Below are 20,186 nucleotides of genomic sequence, written 5' to 3' on the forward strand. Positions count from 1 at the left end.
CCAGCCAGGAAGTGTTTACACAATAGCATGAAACCACTAGTGGCATAAATGTGAGGGTTGTCCAGCGTGGATACGGAGTTTGATTACTACTGTTTACCACGCACGTTCGAGGTCAATGAACTTTAGTTTTTTAATTTTATTTCTCGACTTAATTATTTTATCGTTCAGATGTCCGATATACATTGATAGTGCTGTGTGTTGACACTTAGCTGATTTATGTAGGACTTGCGCTACGAATGCAGTTTCGATTCGTCAGCTGTTAATATATTTTTTCAATTTTCGTCCTTTCACTTTATATTAGGTGATACATTAGTCTACAAATAATGTGTAGTTTAGTTTATTGGGACAAGCATAAGTAGACAGATTTGTAATGGTAGTCGAAATTTGAGAAATGAAAGATTTCCTTTGATTTTTTTTATTTTATTTTATCGTGTGGATTTGTAAATTTATTAAACTCAACATAGCCATTTATAACCTGAAAGTTGGTTTTATAAGAATATTTTCAAGGGACTTACCACTTTTCTTTAACTTCAGTGCTTAGAATTCCTTCAAAATGCACGATGAATAAGTGTTTCCTGCATTTCGCAGTTTTGTTCCTTCAGAACGACGTAACGTAAGATCCTTTCGGATCGAGTTGTTGTTGGTTCCTTCTGAACAGCTGTTTGGGTGCTGCATGTTTCAGCAACCGGATTATTCCGTAACTTAAGGGTGTCACGAGATGACAATACATGGTGGAATTTTCTTTTATTTTTAAATTGGCTGTTGCTGTTAACTTATAGTGAACACCATGCTTTCCAGTAATATTTCGCAACCTATCCAAAGCAATTGATAGTCAATTTAGTTCGATTAAGGGTCCATTCGGCGGGTGTTCCCATATCCGACAGGGTATCAGGCTGGTGGATAACCTTAATTAAATGTAAATCTGGAATTCTACTTGTTGAAGGTCAGATTTTCCAAGGATCGTGTGGATTAATTCTCAGTTATCGTTTGGATCAAATGGTGTCCGATTTTCAGGTTTTATTTTCGTTTTTCTAGTTTTCGCTGTCCACTAAATTTTATGATATTTTACTTTCCTCTGAAGAAAGTCTCAAACAATAATCGGAAGATAACATTCACGCAATGCAATGTGACTGTGTTTGAATATTAAATAATTAAGTTATTTGATGGATGATTTTTACAAACGTATTTTTTGTGCATTGATAGTTTAATGAAATTTAGTAAGCACATATTTGCTCCTCATTTAAAGTAGTTAGGCTCTCTTCTGAACCCCATCGTTTGGTGAATATCGTGACCGATATATACCCACTACAACCTCAAGATTTAAGAGTTCGATATTGCTCTATTGCAGCAGCTGTGGCCGACCAACAATGGAACGGTAAATTCAAGGGTTCAGTATGTATTTGTTTTATGAATATTATTTTCGTTGTTAATTTATTTTTTCTTTTAAGTTAATCAGTGGCTAGTTATACAGTTCTATTCTGTATTTAACGTATGTACTAGGCCTACACGTTGTATTACATTATCTGCCTGTATGAATGGGTGGTATGCCACAGATGAAGGTAAATATGACAACGCAGCGTACTTCGTAGTTACTGCTTTCGCCGCTCAAATATCAGACTCCTACTCTCTTGGGCCCAACTATAACTTGAGCAGCTGAGAAAATGACAGCGCCACGAGACAAGGAATTTTCAAATTATTTTTAGTATGGCCTCCTCCTTAACTCTCTTATCCCAGTTAACATTGTTTCTGATCACGCTGTATATCCGTACCATAATATAAGCTATTTTGGCCCTGAAATTTGAAGAACACTACGTACCAAGACCTATGACACTACAGCCCTGACCGAGCTCGATAGCTGCAGTCGCTTAAGTGCGGCCAGTATCCAGTATTCGGGAGATAGTAGGTTCGAACCCCACTGTCGGCACCCCTGAAAATGGTTTTCCGTAGTTTCCCATTTTCACACCAGGCAAATGCTGGGGCTGTACCTTAATTAAGGCCACGGCCGCTTCCTTCCCACTCCTAGCCCTTCCTTGTCCCATCATCACCATAAAACCTATCTGTGTCGGTGCGACGTAAAGCAACTAGCAAAAAAAACAACTACAACCCTGTTGGGTCTTCGTCTACCGTGTAACCGCTGCATAATCCAAAGATCTGCAGATTACGAGGTGACGGAAGCACAGCGAGATGAAACCCTTTCCGGTTTATTATTGGCGTTCTAGACCGGGTCCGCTGACTCACCGCCAGATAACTACTCAATTGTTCTTCCATAGACTGAATGGACCTCAAACCAGATCTGAAATCTAAGTAAGATTATCTGATCTACCCAAGTATCGAACTAGGGACTTCTGTTGCCAGACTCCTTACAATCATGTTTATTGTGTAAGACTGTCCGTTGTATTGGAAATATTCATTTGTCCTTTTTAACTCAACGTGCAAGTTTATCACTAGCTAGTGATTTGAGAGTATTCAACTATAGACACTTGCCTACATCAATGCTTTGCGTAAGCAATACAAAATGTTCATATATTTTACAAAATTATGGTGGTGTTTGGGTTTTTAGTCCATAGACTGGTTTGATTCAGCTTTCCATGCCACCCTCTCCTGTACTAACCTTTTCATTCCTACGTAACTTTACCACATCCTGCATTTACTCAAATACAGTATGTTTCCCTTGGTCTACCCGTACCATTTTTACCACCTGCACTTCCCTTGAAAACCAACAAAGTTCTAGTCTGTCAAAATTTCCCCAAATCGTTATCCTTTAAATAATTCAGTATGTATTCATTCGTAATTCGATCTACTCTTCTAATCTACATGTTTATTCTGTAACACTACATTTCAGAGCTTCCATTCTCTTTCTTTGTGAGCTAGTTTAGTCTTCATTGGCATGAGGATTTAGAAGTGTTGAAAAAGAAAATGTTCAAAAGAGCGAAATTAGTGTTGAATACACATTTCTCGGGTTCGCTAGGCTAATTGGTGGCTGTCCGAGAGACAGCTGAATCATTTACATCACATATATAGTGCGACACGTAAAAAAATATAATTGTCACTTATTTGTATTATTTGTCGGAAAGGATCACCTACTTCCCAAGCAGTATGTGATGCAACGATAAAAAATTCACACCTGAAACAAAATAATTTAAAACGTTAACAATAACACAGAAAAATAATTCTAAAACTACAAAACAGTTCGAAAATGTCGATGAATGTCAAAATAAACAAATCTACAAAACTTCACTTGACACAAAGTAAACATTCAAATAAACTCACGGAGCAATTTCATATCAAGGTACGTTATTTAATATATTTGTAACGAATGCTCGTATAGTAGGTAACACGAAGATTTATTTAATTATGAGTAAATTAATTTATCATATTTTAATTATTGCAGGTGAGTGAATGGTGGGGTAGAACATCAGGCCTCATAATCTGAGCCCTCAACGTAACGTAAATCAAGGCATACAATCTCCAAATAGTAATAAATCTCCGGAGGAAGGTTTCTATTAATTGTGATGAAGGGAGACTAAACAGAAACAGTATCTGCCAAAGAAATAGAAGAAAACAACGGAACACAGACATTTTCTCGGTTTGCGGTGCCTAATCCATTACAGATACCCACAAAGTACGTGGGTACGAATAGTAGAGCATAATAAGTTCTACAGGAGGTCGTGGGAACCATATATCTATCTTCAAAAGTTCGCCCACTTCTGCTATCTGAATTTTATGCCCCCTTCACTTCTGCCATTGTTAGTTATCCTACCATCCAAGTAACAATATTCACATACTTACTTTCCTAATCAAATTTTCCTGTAGCACCTGACTTCGTTCGACTGCACCACATCACTTTTTATTTTTGGATTTATCTTGAGAAAATCTGGGAAGAAGGCTTATTGTGAAGAAATTGGAAAGAGAAAGTGAATGAAAATATAAAACTGAGAATTTCATTTTGAAAACAAAATTAGCGTAAGTAGGGGGCGTGGCAGATTTTTCTATTTATCAAAAATTACGTTAACAAAATTTCACCGGTTGAAGATATCAGAACTGAAAGTTTCATGCTTGAATACGCTCATTATTTCCTTTTTAGAGAGAAATTGCTTCACTCAGTTTATATATTTTGTCCAATAACAACGTCGAATCAAAATTATTCTCTGAAATATGTCATACTGGTCGTATTTATGTAATATTGGTCGTATATTTTAAATCACTAGTTTAACCTCAAGTATATGGTTACAATTACAGAAATTCACACTGGGGAAGTTAGAGTCGTGTCTCGGGCAAAAGAACACACAGAAAGAAATAAAAGCACATACTGGAAAATCTTCGCCCATGTAGTGTATTAAATAAAGACAAACCTTGGATTCCAGTCCTGAACGTTTAACTGTTGCAGGTGAAGGTATCTGTCCTGGTGACCAAATCAGTTCGGAAGGACCTGGCTTTCTTCGTTAAGAAGATTCCCGATGACATTCCTCAACATACGGAGTTCATCGTGTCTACAAACGCCTTCGCCAAGGAAACACGACTCTACTCCATTCTGTTCGAGCACCTGCCAGTGACGATGCCACCATGGGGTCCCCAGTGTTTCCTCGTGAGACCAGATCTTCTGGTGATGGAAGACCTCATGGAGCAGGGATTTAAGATAGTCGGTCGACTGAATTACCTTGATTATCCCCACTGTGAAGTTCTCCTGCGTACATTAGCCAGATTCCATGCAGTGTCTATCGTGTTAGACGAGAGCCAACCAGACAAGACACTTATCGAAATCTATTCCCATATCCTCTTCGAGAATATGTTCATAAAAGATACACTGAGCAAGTTCAAATACTGGTTCAGTGGAGCAACTGAGACTCTGAAATGCGCAATACATTTGCTTCCAAAGCATACAGGAAAAGACTATAATATAGAAGATATTTTACGAAAATTCACGAAACACATGCACCAAATGTATGAGCTTGTGAAACCTTCAACGAAATACAGGAATGTTCTGTGTCACGGAGATCTCTGGGCGAACAATGCTCTTTTCAGGTATGAAGGAACAAATCCTGTAGATGTTCGGATTGTGGACTTCCAACTTGCCAGATACACTCCTGCGGCACTAGACGTGATGTCGTTCCTTCATCTAACCACCAGTCGAGAGTTTCGCAGCTCATACAGTTTGAAGCTGCGCTCAGTGTACCATCAAAGTCTTGGGCAAGAGCTCAGTCGTCATGGCTACGATGTGAATAAACTACTGCCTTGGGATGAATTCCAGGAAAGCTGCGAGTTGTATCGCATTTACGGACTTATCATAGCACCAACTTACCACCACACAGACTTGATGCCTCAAGAAGCACTACAGGGATTTCTAAATGATCCAAATCAGTACGAAAAACTAGTAACTGAGAATCGCTACGATAAAGTTGCAGTCTGCATTGCCAGCAACGAACAGTACAGAGATAGGATACTCTCCGAACTGGATGAACTGGTGGAGGACATTCAGCTGAAGCTATAGACTTCCGAGAGTGAATGGTAATATGCTGTCTATAATACACAATCGGAAATCTCACTAACTGTTGCCACAAAGTGTGAGACTAGCACTTCCAGCGGCCATTTAGCTTGAGTGGATATTATACGAAATTACTTAATTTTTAGTCCTTTGTTGCTCATTTCCTTATTATTTAAAAACCCAAACATGAATAGTAACTGATCAATTTAACAGTTCTTTCAAAACGTTTCCAAAGAATTGCTATGTATTTATCTACCGGATTAATTCATTTAAAACAGGGCTTCATTTTGGAATAAACTGATGGCAGTGTAAAATTAAAGAGCTACGTAGCAGCTTAAGTCGGTTTAATAACTCACGAGCAAAGGAATAGACATTTCAGTGCGAATAATGAAAATTATCCCTTGTAGTTTGTGATCAGAAAAAACTAACTTGAACGATATGATTGCACTCGTCATACTTACCGCGAACGAGCCATTCACCTGACTTATACTCTCACCTGTTTTTCAAATAAAGAAAGTCTTTATGCAGCTAATCCATTTTTGTTTCATATTGTACCAGTAAAAGAGCCCGACTCTCAGATTAAATTTTAAAGTAGCATGACTATAGTTCTCAGGGCGAAAAACTGGATTAATTGTAGCTAGGGCTCGGTACAGGAGGTAGGGTCCTATCTACAGAAAAACTTTGACTCTGATTGCACAAGAGTTTATTCAAATAAGTCATGAATTTGCACATCACCTCTAAGTAGAAATGGATTGTCTTCCTCGTATTCCAATAGCATGGCTCGGGTTCTCCAGCTCACCAAGCCAAGCTGGTTGAAGCACGTTCCAGAAGACTCCAGGGATTCCAGGGACTCCAGATACTCCAGACAGAGGCAGCTGGAATGTCTGGATTGACGGCAAGTAGAGATGTCTCGAACTCTGAGGCCCGGGTTGAACCCCGGTGAACCAGGCGATGTTGTAGATAGTCATGTACAACCTCAGCCCAATGAGGCTGAGAGGATTGATGTTCCCAAGGTCACTAGTAGCACTGAGTCCATGAACACCTTGGATGATCAACTTATAAGCAGAGTTCCTGATAATTGTACGTCAAGACTTCCAACACTCCTAAAACGATATGAGTGGTATTAATAATTTAGAGTTCATCACTAGGAAAATCCTCGTCCCTGAATAACTTTTGGCAACGAAAAATACAAGTCCCTTCTTGTGAAATTATAGTTAAACTCAAAGTTCATTACTGGCGAAGGTGCAAGTCTTTGCCTAAACTCGAATGAAAACACAAGTCCATTCACTTGGAAGTTCGAATATATTTAAAGTTAATCACTGGTGAAATTCATAAAGTCTTTGAGTGACCACTGACGAAAACACAAGTCCTTCCACATAAATAAATTCACTGACGAAATGTATGTCTTTTAAACCAACACTGGCAAATGTACAAGTCTTTGAGTAAATGTAAGTGAAATCCTAACTTCGTTTAAAGCCGTTGGAAAGTTAAAGTTCATCACTAGCAATGTTAATCAATCACTGTCTATTAGAAGGATGAGTTCCTCAACAGTCGCAAATATTCCACGTAAATAATACAAGTCCATTTCACGAACACTTAGAAAAATTCCAATCTCGAATACTCGTAAATAATACAAGTCCATTCAATGATCACGTAGAAAAGTTCTGGTCTCGAACACATGAAAATAATACAAGTCCATTCAGTGAACACTTAGAAAAATTCCAGCTTCGAAGACACGTAAATAATACAAGTCCAAACACTTAGAAAAGTTTCAGTCTCGAAGGCACGTAAATAATACAATTCCATTTAATTAACACGTGTAAATATTCTAAGTTCAATTACGAAGACTTAGAAAATTTTCTACAACACTCGAAGTCTCATGAGTCCACTTTATAGTACTTGGAAGAATCGTCTTCCCACACTTGTATAATGACAGAGTTCCACGATGATAGTAGCAGCAAGAGTGTCTCCGCTGACTACTCAGCTGAGACTGTCTGAATAGGCTACAGTAGGTCCTCCTTTTATTCAATCCGGGATGTCTACGTCATAATACGGTTTGATTGAATATCTCCCGAATCCCTCGATGGATTTGCTTGAAACTCGAGCATTGGGACGTTTAGGTGATCCCAAACAAGATGACATATCGCTCGATTCGCTAGCATCATTATTATAGAAATTTTAAAATTTTCTCCATCGAACTCTCTAGAACAAGTGACGTGGAATCCAGAAAATACCAGTCAAGGCTGGTAACACGTGTTGAGACGAGCGGGCGGTCTAGCTCACAGCTCACAGCTCACAGTCGTCATGCACTCGCTAGCTGGTCCTCGCTGCTGGTAAACAAACCAGGCGCGCTCGGAACATTACGTGTGGTAAATAAACGTAACTTATGCTCAAAAAATACTTATGTACAGGTCGTAACCGGTACAATATTCAGATCGCTTCTTCGAATCTTTCAAGAGGTTATAATAATAGTGTTATTAGCCGGGCTGAGTGGCTCAGACTGTTGAAGCGCTGGCCTTCTGACCCCAACATGGCAGGTTCGATCCTGGCTCAGTCCGGTGGTATTTGAAGGTGCTCAAATATGTCAGCCTCGTGTCGATAGATTTACGGACACGTAAAGGAACTCCTGCGGGAAAAAATTCGGCACCTCGGCTTCTCAGAAAACCGTAAAAGTAGTCAGTGGGACGTAAAGCCAATAACATTATTATTATTATTAATAATATTATTGTTTTTACGCCACACTAACTACTTTCTGACGGTTTTAGGAGACACCAAAGTGCCGGAATTTAATCTGGCAGGAGTTCTTTTACGTGGCAGTAAATTTACTGACACGAGTCTGAATGTTCCGGAAGTAATTTCTGGTTTTACTATAATTCTTTTCTTAAATGATAATTACAGCATATTATAATGACATAAATACGCGTCCCAGCGGCCAAAATGTGAAGTGGACTGCAATGATGGCGCGTATTTTCCTACAGAAACACTATTTGCAAATAGCACACTTTGTACCTTCAAAGTACAGTACTTTCAAATACCACCGGACTGAGCCATGATCGGACCTGCCAAGTTGGGGTCAGAATGCCAGCGTTTCAATCGTCTGATCCGCTTAGCCCGGATCAAAAGGATGTCTTATGTGAAATATACTCCAGCTATTAACCCCATCCGATTACTGCTTCTTGGCGTTCTGTTCGACAACTTCAACTTTCCTTTCTAAAATCCACCATTTCTCAATGAAAGATCTTACTTGAAAGTTATAAGTAGTAACGTTGTGAGTGAATTCCACTCCAATGTCTGCTTTAATTCACACGCAAACTGACTGGCTTCAACGTTATTAGAAGATAACTTAATGACCTTTGCTAGTGGTTCAACTTGTCACTAACACAGGTTTTACATTAAAATAGATGTTCTCTGTTTGCATGGTTTTCAGCACCAGCTCATTCCCTTTCACTTGGTTCTCCATCTTCCCCACCTGCTGGCCTTGGTCATTAAGGCGTCAAATCTACGTATATGGTATGACACTGTGCTTATAGAGTTCGAGTCCCGTCGATGGGAAAAACTCACCACCAGAATATTGACCGGCAGGGTAGGAGAGGTGGTACTATATAATCAGTTGATTGTGTGCCAAAGGCCGGGATTCAATTCCCAACTTCTCTCCAGTGTTCATAATATGGTGTAAGTGCATATGACGCTCTTGATTTGTCCTTTGGAGGGTGACGTTCAGCATTTAGCTGACGCCTTCATGTATTTCAAAAGGAGTAGACTATGTGCTGATAACAGGATTCATCACCTCCCTGCTTCATTATCAGCACCATCTGACATATGGACGTCAAATAGAAAGACCTGCACCGGGCAAGTCGAACATGTCCTCGAACACTCCTGCCACCAAAAGCCATGAGATAAATAATAAACTAATTAATTAATCCCTTAAATAAATACATACAGTAGATAAATAAGTAGATAAATAAATAGTTACGTTTTATTCGCTATACGGAAAATATGCAAGTTATGGGTATGATTTTCTGCTTAGAAGGTTAGAGAGCGAGTTGTTATCGACATTTCTATGTTCCGTGTAGTGAGAATGTCAGTACTGCATTACAGAGGTATAGAGATCCAATGAAGTATTATTTTGTAAAGGAATGGGCTTCCTCCGTTACAGCAATGTGAGTATATTTATATACTGTATATCGTATGGCTTTACAAGTACACAAAAATCTAACATCAAATGGAAATATCCAAATTTGACAATCAGTCCAGAGCACTCGGAGTCACTTGTGTAGAAGCCTCAGATCACCGTTAAATGCTTGAAGTGGCCACTCCTTAACAACGTGTCGCAGTCGCAGTCAGCATATGAACGGAAACCCCATTTCTTCAACATGTAACCATACCTCCGTTGACCTGTTCTAAATTCTGTTCAGCTTGGACCAGGTATGACGCGGCAGTTGGAATCCTTCAACCTTCTTTGATGCATCTTGAACCAAGTGAGCGTTGTTGGGTGGATGTTCATGCCAACGTTGTCGCCGCTCGGAGGTCATGTCGAAGGAACTGATTCCTTTAAATTCAGTCCAGGGTGGTTTGCGTGATTTCAGACAAGTTGTTGGTGGGTCATGCAGGCCATCGTACAAGGGAGAGTTCTTATGAGAAGAGATCTTCTTGAGCAAGTTTACATTAGCTACTCTCGTCCTTAGATCTTGCGGGGCAATATTAGCTAAGACAGGTAACCACTGAATGGGAGTAGATCTGACCGTAACAGTGATAACTCATATGGCTTCATTAGGCTGGACATCAACCTTTGTTGCGTGGATGTTGTTGTGCCATATAGGAGCACAGTATTCACCAGCAGAATTCACAAGAGCGATTGCAGAAGAGTGTAGGGTATTGGCGTCCGCAACCCAGCTACTTCCGGCAATCTTGCAGAGTAGGTTCCCTCTGGACGCAAGTTTCTTAGATAACGTGATGCACTGTTGTCTGAATGTCAAGGACCAATCCAGAGTGATTCTTAGATATTTTGGATTCTAGTTATGCGGTACTGGGGTTCCGTCGAACGTCACATGTAGCTTCTATGGCCTTCCTTATTATTTAGATGGAATGCAGTAACCTCAGTTTTATTTGGGTTAGGTTGAAGTCTCCATTTTTGGAAGTAGTCACTCAATTTCGTCATATTACTTGTCAGTACATTCTCACAGAGCATAAGATCTGCTACACAGCAATGTGAGTAATACTATGCTACTGGCCTAATCTACACAGATCAAGATTACTCACTGACTTGGGTGACGTCACCGTGTGTAGGGACTTACTGTCTTCTAGACGAAATGCCAGTCAAAAATAGTGGAAACTCGTTTAAAACACGCCGCCCTTCGTACCGACTGCATATAGAAGGCAGAGTTCTGGCACTTTGTCCATGCTAAATCCATATAGACCCCCAGTCGAAACACATATCCATGTTAATAAACTTGTTCACTAAGAAGTCCGCCTTATATTTTTTGCCAAGTAAACGTCATCAACGAATAGTGCATCCTTGAGTGTGGTGTTCCAACATGTAGCCTCCCAATTCCTTGATTCGACACTGCAAAAGAATTAGATTTCACCGGGCGAGTTGGCCGTGCGGTTAGGGGCGCGGGGCTGTGAGCTTGCATCCGGGAGATAGTGGGTTCGCACTCCACTGTCGGCAGCCATGAAGATGTTTTTCCATGGTTTCCTATTTTCACACCAGGCAAATACTGGGGATGTACCTTAATTAAGGCCACGGCTGCATCCTTCCCACTTCTAGTCATTTCCTACCCCATCGTCGCCAAAAGACCTATCTGTGTCGGTGCGACATAAAACAGATTCTATTTTGTACATCTACATTTCTGCACTGCCCTGTTGCTTGCATTGTATTATAGTGGCTGTTTCCTGTATGACACGGCCTCTCAAAAGCCCAAAATCTCACGCGTGGAAATTGAGGAGCAGAGGTTTTATGCACCGTGCATCGGTCCGACTCGGTTCGGTTCGGACCAACGTTTTGTCTCGGAGTGACTCGGCTCAGCTCGGTTCAAACATGCTCGGGTGGAGAAGCGCTACTGAGCAAGAGACGAAGGGCTAGACAGGCTGAGTGAGCGAGACAGGTTTAGGGAAAGAGAGATACAGCGTTACTGCTCAAAAGCGAGGAGTGGGGAGAGGTCTGCTCTCTGGTCAACGTTGAGAAGTCGTCTTATCCACTTTGCGCAGTGCATCGGTGCATGCACCATGAGAGGCCCTCGTGTATGACATCGGTGATATCTTCGATAATTGCATATATTTCTCCATAATAGATCCATTAGAAATAGATCAAAGTCCCCTACAAATCGTCAATGGAATCTTCTCTCTGAACTTGACGATTCAAGATTTAACGCAGTCTGCTGCACCTTTTCCACGAAAGAAATGCTGACATAACGAGCTATGTGCTAGATATATAACATTGAGCATACTATGGCACACAAAGTTATTTACCCATTTTGAACACCTAATGCGCACTGTCAGTTACCAATAACTGTAATGTTTCCTCACATTCTGCTCCTGTGAGAACTTCCTCTCTCCAGTTTACTGATTTTCAACATCGTGGGGCTTAGTCTGCACGCTCTTAGTGAGATCATTCTGCGCTTAACATTCCTATTACTCTGTGTGTGTTAATTACTTCCTATTTTGATTTACTATTACTAGCCGCGCTCTCAATGTTATAGACATCAGCTTCTTGATCTGTTGCTGTTAAGGCTTGTTTGTATTTTCTCCCAACATTTTTATATAAATTTACAGTTTCAGGGCATTTATTTCTCTCAAAATCTATATAGTAAAGCATTAGACTATTATTTCGCACTCATGTATAAGCCATTTCAACCCTGAAAACTAAGGATTTGAATGTTCAATGTTGGAGACTTTCTTTATGACTGGAAGACAATCCTGCAAAAATGCAGGAAACGTATGAAAGATACGATTACAAATCTTAACCACCCGGTCTCTTGATACCCCACTCTATAAAACATTCAGTTTACCGGTGCTAGCATAGAAGTAAACCTCATCATTGTTGTTGCGAGAAAAACCTTTTAAGAACAGTTACAGTTAAAAGCACATTCTGTACAAGGCACTGAACATGCAACCACAGAGCTTTGTGATTGTAAAGGCATCTCTAAGGTGTCAATAAGGAAAGAGCAGGAGTTGATATTGTTATATTGTCTTTCATTGCTTGTTCACAAAATGTTTGATTTTTCGAACAGTAAAATTTAAATTATTTGAGTAAATTCACCAGACTATTTATTGTATTTGCCTTATGTCTTACGTTTGGTTTTGTAACTGTTAGGTTAGACTGTCAGACTGAAACCTTCCGAAACTAATTTTGAATAAATAAATTTATAAATTACCTGAAAAAGGAAACATATTGTAACAGAATAATACGTGGAAAAGAAATAATTTAATTAAAGTACAGTAGAATTACCTCAATGTTTAATTATTGAATGAATATCATCAGACGCTATCAAATCACACTAAAATATATCTAGAAATCTATCAACATTTACTGTATGTTTAGTTGTGTTTAAATAAAACCTCGAAATTTGCAACTTATAGTCTATTAATGAAGTCCTCACTGCTCTCCACTCTATCATGGAATGCAAACTGTTGCAACATCGTTACTCTGTCGTTGGCGTGAGTCCGTTGACCTTCCGCCATGCCATGCCCCCACCCTGGCTAGGTCAATGACACGCTGTAATTAATTTTTAGGTGTTTTATTTTTATTGTTCTCATTATTATGAATATACCTTTAGCTTATTATTGTTATTATATTTTTTAATATGATGTTAATATTAAGTTTTTCTTGACCTAAAATATGGCATTGCAGTTTGTTATTGGACATTTGAATTATTTAGAATTATACACTATTGCATTTCTTCTTCTTCTTTTTCTTCTTCTTATTAGTGTTATATAATTATCGTAATTTAAATTCGTTCAATTTAGGGGTTATCTATAGAGCTTTTACTGGACTGACTAGCCAGCTGGAATCACACCAACGAGAGAGTAACGGTATTGTAACAGCTTGTATTCTATGCTGGAGTGGATAGCAGTGAAAAATTCATGAATATAATTTGCAAAATTCGAGAGTTTATTTATTTAAATATAAATCAACATAAATATGTATACATTTATAAACATATTTGAGTGTGATCTGATAGAATCTTATGATGTTATTTCAGCGAGGAAATATGTTATTGTATTTTAATTAAGTTGTTTCTTTTTGAGGTATAATTCTCTTAACTTATATTTTCTTCTTCGATTAGTTTATAAAATTATTTATTCAAAATTACTTTTAGTGCACTGAAGAACTTAACAGTTATAAATTGAGTCAAAGAAATCGCTTCAAATATCACAAAAATTCACTTTTATTTTGCCACTGTGAGAAGGGTCATTACAAGCTTTACTAATGTTTCTAGAAAAGTATTTCTGTCGCATCAGAGGACCGATATATTCATAACTAAATCGTTACAGAGCACTGTTACTGCCTCAAAATTTAATTATATAAACATGTTTGAAGTTTCAGTAATTTTAGTGTGAATATTGATACAACTCAATTTTTGTTAACCTTCTGCACTACCGTATGTAATACAACCAATAAGTATTACAGAATCCATCTCATTATTTTGGATCCGATGTTTAGTTATGATGATAGTTTTCATTAATCAGTCACAACTGATGTATACTTATTGCTGTCGCCCAGGTGATAGATACCTTAACAACTGTTTGCCTGGTGTTTTCTTGAATGATTCCAAGGAAGTCATCAGAAGGTCCACTGATATTTGCTTGTGTAAAATCCCTCTTAATCGTTCGAGAAATAGATCTGGAAATAATGTATCACATCCCTGCGGTGAGTATTTGACGTAAGATTGCTGGACCCACCGCTATTATCATGTTATCAACATCCGCGTAAAACTATAGATTTGCCTTCTTTACACTTGTTCTCTGTCTACAGGTTTAGTTTTATAAGGCCTCGAGAGACTTTCACGGATTCAACGGCACTTCCTTTCATTTTTCGGTACCTTCCTTTATCTTCCACTTGCTCCTGAGATTACAGTTATAACGTGCTCCAAATTTTTCAACTATTCTACCTGATTCTACGTCTGCTACGCTTGACATGCCGCTACTAACCTGTGTGTGTGTGCTCTCTTCGCCCGTCCAGTTTGCACTGTCCGTGCTGCTTACCCTCCCTCCTTTCTTCCCTTACCGCCTCGCTGTGCAATGTGTACCGTCTGCTCTCGTCTTTTCTGGACGTTTCCATCGGAGTATAAATAAGGCCAGCTCTGGGCTTGATCGGCGAGTTGGATGAAGACGACGACTTGTGTGGAGGGAGGACTTTAATTTACTTACGCTAGCGGCTGGTCCGTGTGCAATGTTTCCTTTTAAATGGTGTTTAATGTTCATGATTGAAGCTCAAGGACTGCTGGACGGGTGAGCGAACTTTAAATTTATTTTCCCTTGCTATACCTCACTTTCTTTTTAATGCTGCACTTCCTGTACTGGCTACTAATGACTGTTCACGCTAATAATATTGCTAGTCTGAGCTGTTGACAGTGGTGTTTTTCTTGCAACTGCATTACGATCTCTCTTCAAAATTTGACTTTCAATTACGTCAAGTGATTACTGTGATATGAACCACTGGATTCCAATAGACTTGGTGAACAAACGCAAGAATAGGACTAATTGTAATTTTATTAACGCCTAGCTTCTGTTTGAAAATTTTAAATTCCATCAATGCTTGTAGGTTCTATTTTTCCTAATCCCTGTTGCCAGCCTTAGGTACTGTTCTCTTTCACGTCCTTCCCTTTTTCCCCACGTTCCTGTCCCGGGTTTATCCTTTCTTCTACCTTTGGTATTGTACAGTGGCCTAATGCCTTTCAAAACTTTCTTAAATTTTCGTATTAATGGGTAATATCTGTTTACCGTTTTGTAGGATACTCCCAATGTAAACTATTGTAAAATTCATCTTGCCTCGAGTCTAACTGTTTTCTTTAAATTGAAATTAGTGTTGTTAAATGGTCGTCCCATATGTTTTTTGGAAATCAGAAGCATCTATTCTTTAAATTATTGTTGGATTCTTTATTATCTGTTTCACTATCTTTGGCTTGTAAAAATCCTTCTTGGTGTTTGTGCTAATATATTATTGTTATGAAAAAAACTGTTCCTTCTTTTTCCCTTATTTTTATCACGCGCATTTCCATGTCCTTTAATTATCTGTACTTACCTCGGGTTCGTCTGAAAAAATGGACACAGTAAAATGCTTCCCTATGCGCTCTGCTGAAATCCTTCACTTTGAAAATTGAAATCTGAGCACTTGTGCATGTATGGATTTTTCTGGAGAGTTGTAAATCTTTTTCGTGGCATGCCATCACTTGCATAGATTGGTGTTTTTGTTAGTGCGTTAGTCGGACTAGTGTCCAAGTTCATGACTTAGTTATATTCTTCTGTGATCGTGTTTGTTTTGTTGGTATTTTGACTTACCATTTTCACTCTGGTGTATTGCGAGATTATTCTTAGTGTACATACTTACCAAGTCTATAAAACCTAACGCCACACAGTTAAAGAAGTGTAATTCTTCAACTCATATATAGCTGCTACCAATTTGTAACCAGAAAAAGAAAGTAGGCCTAGCTATTTCACTACCATGTGTATAAATTATATTTGTCCTTCATAGGAATCGGAGGAAGATACCTGCTATGTATAGCCTACTCCAGAGTTCTGCAATGAGTCAACGCCATCTTTCTTAGAAAGTCAAGAACATCTTAGTTGTTCCTCTGCCATACTTGTTCCCACTTTAACTGATTCAAATGTTAAGATTGGTTGGTGGTGATTATTGTTTTACGAGTAAGTAAAACTGAGCAAATGGAAGGGATCTGACACGTAAAAACATAAAGTATCTGCCAAAGAAAGACAAGGGCACGGGGGACGTGGAAATGAAGCACTCCCTAGGCCTCGAATGTTCCAATACCATCAGGGTCGGAAGAGAACAAGTGGTGACCAAGGACAGTCGGATAGGAGACGAAAGTGAAGAGCCTGACATAAGTAAGTGGAAGCAATGCCAGAACTCAGCTAAGTGCCCCGTGGTAGCCATATATCGAGCCATCCCGTTCGCCCTCCCAAGTTAAGAGCCCCTGGGGCCTGTTTTAGTCGCCTCTTATGACAGTCAGAGGCTACCGTATGTATTATTTTACCAACCTCACCCACAGGGGGACTGATTTAGAGGTCGGAAGAGTCCATGAGAATAGAAGTATATGTACACCGATACCCGTTTGATAAAGATAAAGTCTTAATTTTAAAAACTATTATTGCCTACATCAAATTTTCCCTGGGTGTTTATAGCATGTTGACACCTTTCAGAATAGTCAAGAAGGTGATTGGCCGTAGCCCTATCTCTATGCACTCTGCCTGCTTTACTGCCTGGAGGTTCCAGCCTGGCAAGCCTTGCCGCTGTATATCGTTACGTATAACAAATATAATTGCAAGCATATCAAAGCTGTTAATCTGATACGTAGACGTTTAGAAAGCATTCCATTGCATTCTGTAGATCATACGCTGCTACTCCATAAGCTCACCGAGCGATTTAAAATACAGAGTCATCTAAAAAGGTTATAATATTCCTCTACCGTTTATCCGATCTGTTGTACTTCACCTCTTGTGCGGCTCCATGGCTAAATGGTGAGCCTGCTTACTTTTGGTCCAAGAGGTCATCCCAGATACGATTTCCGGCCGAGTTAGGGATTTTAACTTTCATTCGTTACTTCCTCTGGCGCGGTGACTGGTTGTTCGTGCAACTTTCAACTTGAGAATTCGTCTTGGGTAGATTCCCATCGGCACAGACGCACAGGTCACCTGCAGGGTGACAACTCGAAATACATGCAGCAGGTCTCTTCGAAGGATAAAGGCCATTATATTGCAACGGTGACCGTCATTATTGTCCCCAAGCGTGAAGGAGCGAGCTACCTGATCAGTCGACGTCGAAGAAGTATTGGCCCAGCCCTCCGGCAAGCGCAGGCAACCAGTCACGAACGAGTCAGTAGCGCAGAGCTAGCCTCCTCTGCCATCGCTCTATCTTCTCACTAGCCTCCTCTGGTAGCTACTTGAAACATAGAGACGATTGGAGGGCCGAGTGTATTCTGGGCGAATCGAGCTTCGGATGCAATTCTGGAACTACTGGCCTCCCTACTTAAGGCGAGTCAGGCGAGTTCAACGGTTCGGTGCTGGTGAGGGAGTACTGTGTGTGAGAGTACTCCCGCGGAGTTCACAATCCCGTCGTTGTCAGTTAGAGTTGAGCCTCAGCTGTGCAGTGCAGTGCAGTGCAGTGCAGTGACTGCTCTCTCCGTGGAAATGTCTGTGGTTCAGTTTCTCCTGTCGTCAAGGAGTGTAGTCTCCCAAAACCTGTTTTAAGAAAAGTCTGTGTCTCCTCCCTCTGCAACATATCATTCGTTTGGAGGAGAGGCTGGTTAAGCTGTAACATTCAGGCTTTTAGAGGGGTAACTGGTCAGCGAAACGGACACTATCCGGAAAAGATAGATGCAATTCTGAGAGGGCGGTGTTCATTCCACGTCGGCTGATGCAATATTAACGTATCTTATCGCAGGTTCCTTGGTTCGGGAGAGGAATGAAGATTGTAAAAGTGAACGTGTTGGGTGTACTGTATTAGTCACTTAAGGGTTGAAAATCTTTGAAGTGTTCTTTGTTGGTTAGATTTGTGATATGTGTGTCAAATATGTGCCTTGAATGCATTTATCTGCCTGTTATGGATATCAGAGCCATGATTTGCTATAGCAGTTAGGCTTCAGTCCATCGTCCCGAAGAATAAGATGAGAACCCTGATATTATAATTACGTAGACTTGCTATCGCATTAACGAGGGTGATAAAATTTCTTAATAATGTTTACTTGAGTATAGTATTCGATCCACTTCCCAGCTAAATAATTTAGTTTTAAATAAGACGAAGGGACACACTAAAAGTAAATAATGGGTTGAAGCATTACTTGATGTTTTGTTTTCTTGTTAGGATTTACTTTCGCTTACTTAGTCTGCTTTTGTTTGTATTTCCTCAAGCATGTTATTTGAAGAGTGATTTCCAGACTCAGCCGAGTGCTTATTGTATTACGCGTATTTGCAACGTCGATCTGGTCAGGCTTTCGTCATTCTTATTATTGGAATTAAGGCATGTTGTTGTATTAACACAGATATGAAATTGCCAGTGAAATTTAAATATGTGTTGTACATCTGGAAGTTTGCTTGTGTTAATAATAAAAACAACTGAGATGCCCAGAGTTTGCAGGTGGCTGTCAGTAGCGTCTACCGCCCGGAAATAGGTATGAAATCAAAATGTAAGCAGTGCTAAAGATTGCATATTAAGTGTGTAAATGTAAGAGTGACTAGTGATCATCAATGTATTGCTCACTTCGTGAACCCGATTCCTAAATTCTGTTTGAATGAGTAATCGAGGTAATTAAATGCATCAGTACGCTGACCCCGTACATGAATGTGATCTAAATTTTGCAGGGGCAGCTTTTCAGGTGAAGTGCCACTTCACCATTTATTTTTACCAGAATGAATTTTTAAAAAAATATTTTTCTTATGACATTTGTTGGTTTTACGGAAATATATATATTGCACGGCGTTTGGAACACCAAGAGCTTGCATCACTTGATGACAACCAGGCGAACTCACGAAAGCGCCGGCAGTCAGCCACCCAATTTACGGCGCGTGAGCTTGAGTGAAGACGAAAGATTCAGCAGCTGGCTGCACCTCCCAAGTGCCGCTTGGCCTTGGCGGTTGCCATGACAACCGTGACGTCACCCGCGTACTTTACTCATAGCGGAATGTGCAAGTGAAGTAGTCGGAATATCGGAATGTTTCGTCTTCCCTGCGCCATCCTGTGTGAAGTACGAGTACTTACGTTTCGTGGTTCATTCGTAGTGTTGTGCTGTTTTTTTGAACATGTATCCTGTTAACAACATAGTGTGTATTTTATTAGAAACACAATTTTCACGTTGGAGAAACGAAGATCAGAATAAAGTTCTACGTTTTGGTCGCCCTACTGAATCACTGCAAATTTGTGCAACAAAAGAAGTGAAACATTCTGGTAAATCTTACAATCTTAGTTTCAAACGATCATGGTTGAAGGAATTTCCATGGTTGTGCTCCTCTCCATATCTACAGAAGTTGTTTTGTTGGCCCTGCTTGCTTTTTAGCAATAAAAATAACGTATGGATTAAAGAGGGATTTTCAGCACTTTCGAACACAATACGTTCTTTACATAAGCACTCAGACTCTGCAGAACATAATTATACAGTAAAATGCCAACTAGATTTGAGGACTTTGGAAAGAAACCAAAATCTCTGATGCCCTGAAGGAACATGCTAGACTGTATATTGTACAGTTCAATGAAAATATACGTTTAAATAGGCTTTTCCTTCAGTTGGTAATATAACTTTTTCGGTTTCTAGCGTCAGTAAACAGCTGTGCGTCGTAAATGGAAACACGACAAAATGTCCAGCTCTTTCAGAGGGAGCCGCACTTCCACGATTGTTAGTCTCCCGGTCAGATCTGATCTCTACTTTGCATTGTAGAGCAAAGGCAGTTACATGGTTGCCGCACTATGACGTTACACAGCGCTCCGGTCTGTATACATATTTGGACACATGCTGGACCCTCCGCCAGTCACAGGTAC

General features: G+C 39.7%; 1 protein-coding gene across 3 annotated transcripts in view; it reads left to right on the forward strand.

Moving 5' to 3' along the window:
- LOC136877080 (uncharacterized) overlaps positions 1-20,186 on the forward strand; it is a 54,486-nt gene that overhangs the window by 13,611 nt on the left and 20,689 nt on the right. Inside the window, exon 2 of one of the 3 annotated variants that reach the window (XM_068228535.1) lies at positions 4,388-5,505. The exons of 1 other annotated variant lie outside the window; for it this stretch is intronic. In XM_068228535.1, the coding sequence (XP_068084636.1) occupies positions 4,388-5,488 (1,101 nt within the window). In that variant the 3' untranslated portion in view covers positions 5,489-5,505. The remainder of the gene's footprint in view (positions 1-4,387; positions 5,506-20,186) is intronic. One more of the 3 variants, XM_067150898.2, reaches the window with a different exon arrangement.

This window comes from Anabrus simplex, chromosome 7 (assembly GCF_040414725.1).
Source record: "Anabrus simplex isolate iqAnaSimp1 chromosome 7, ASM4041472v1, whole genome shotgun sequence".
Classification (NCBI taxonomy): domain Eukaryota; kingdom Metazoa; phylum Arthropoda; class Insecta; order Orthoptera; family Tettigoniidae; genus Anabrus; species Anabrus simplex.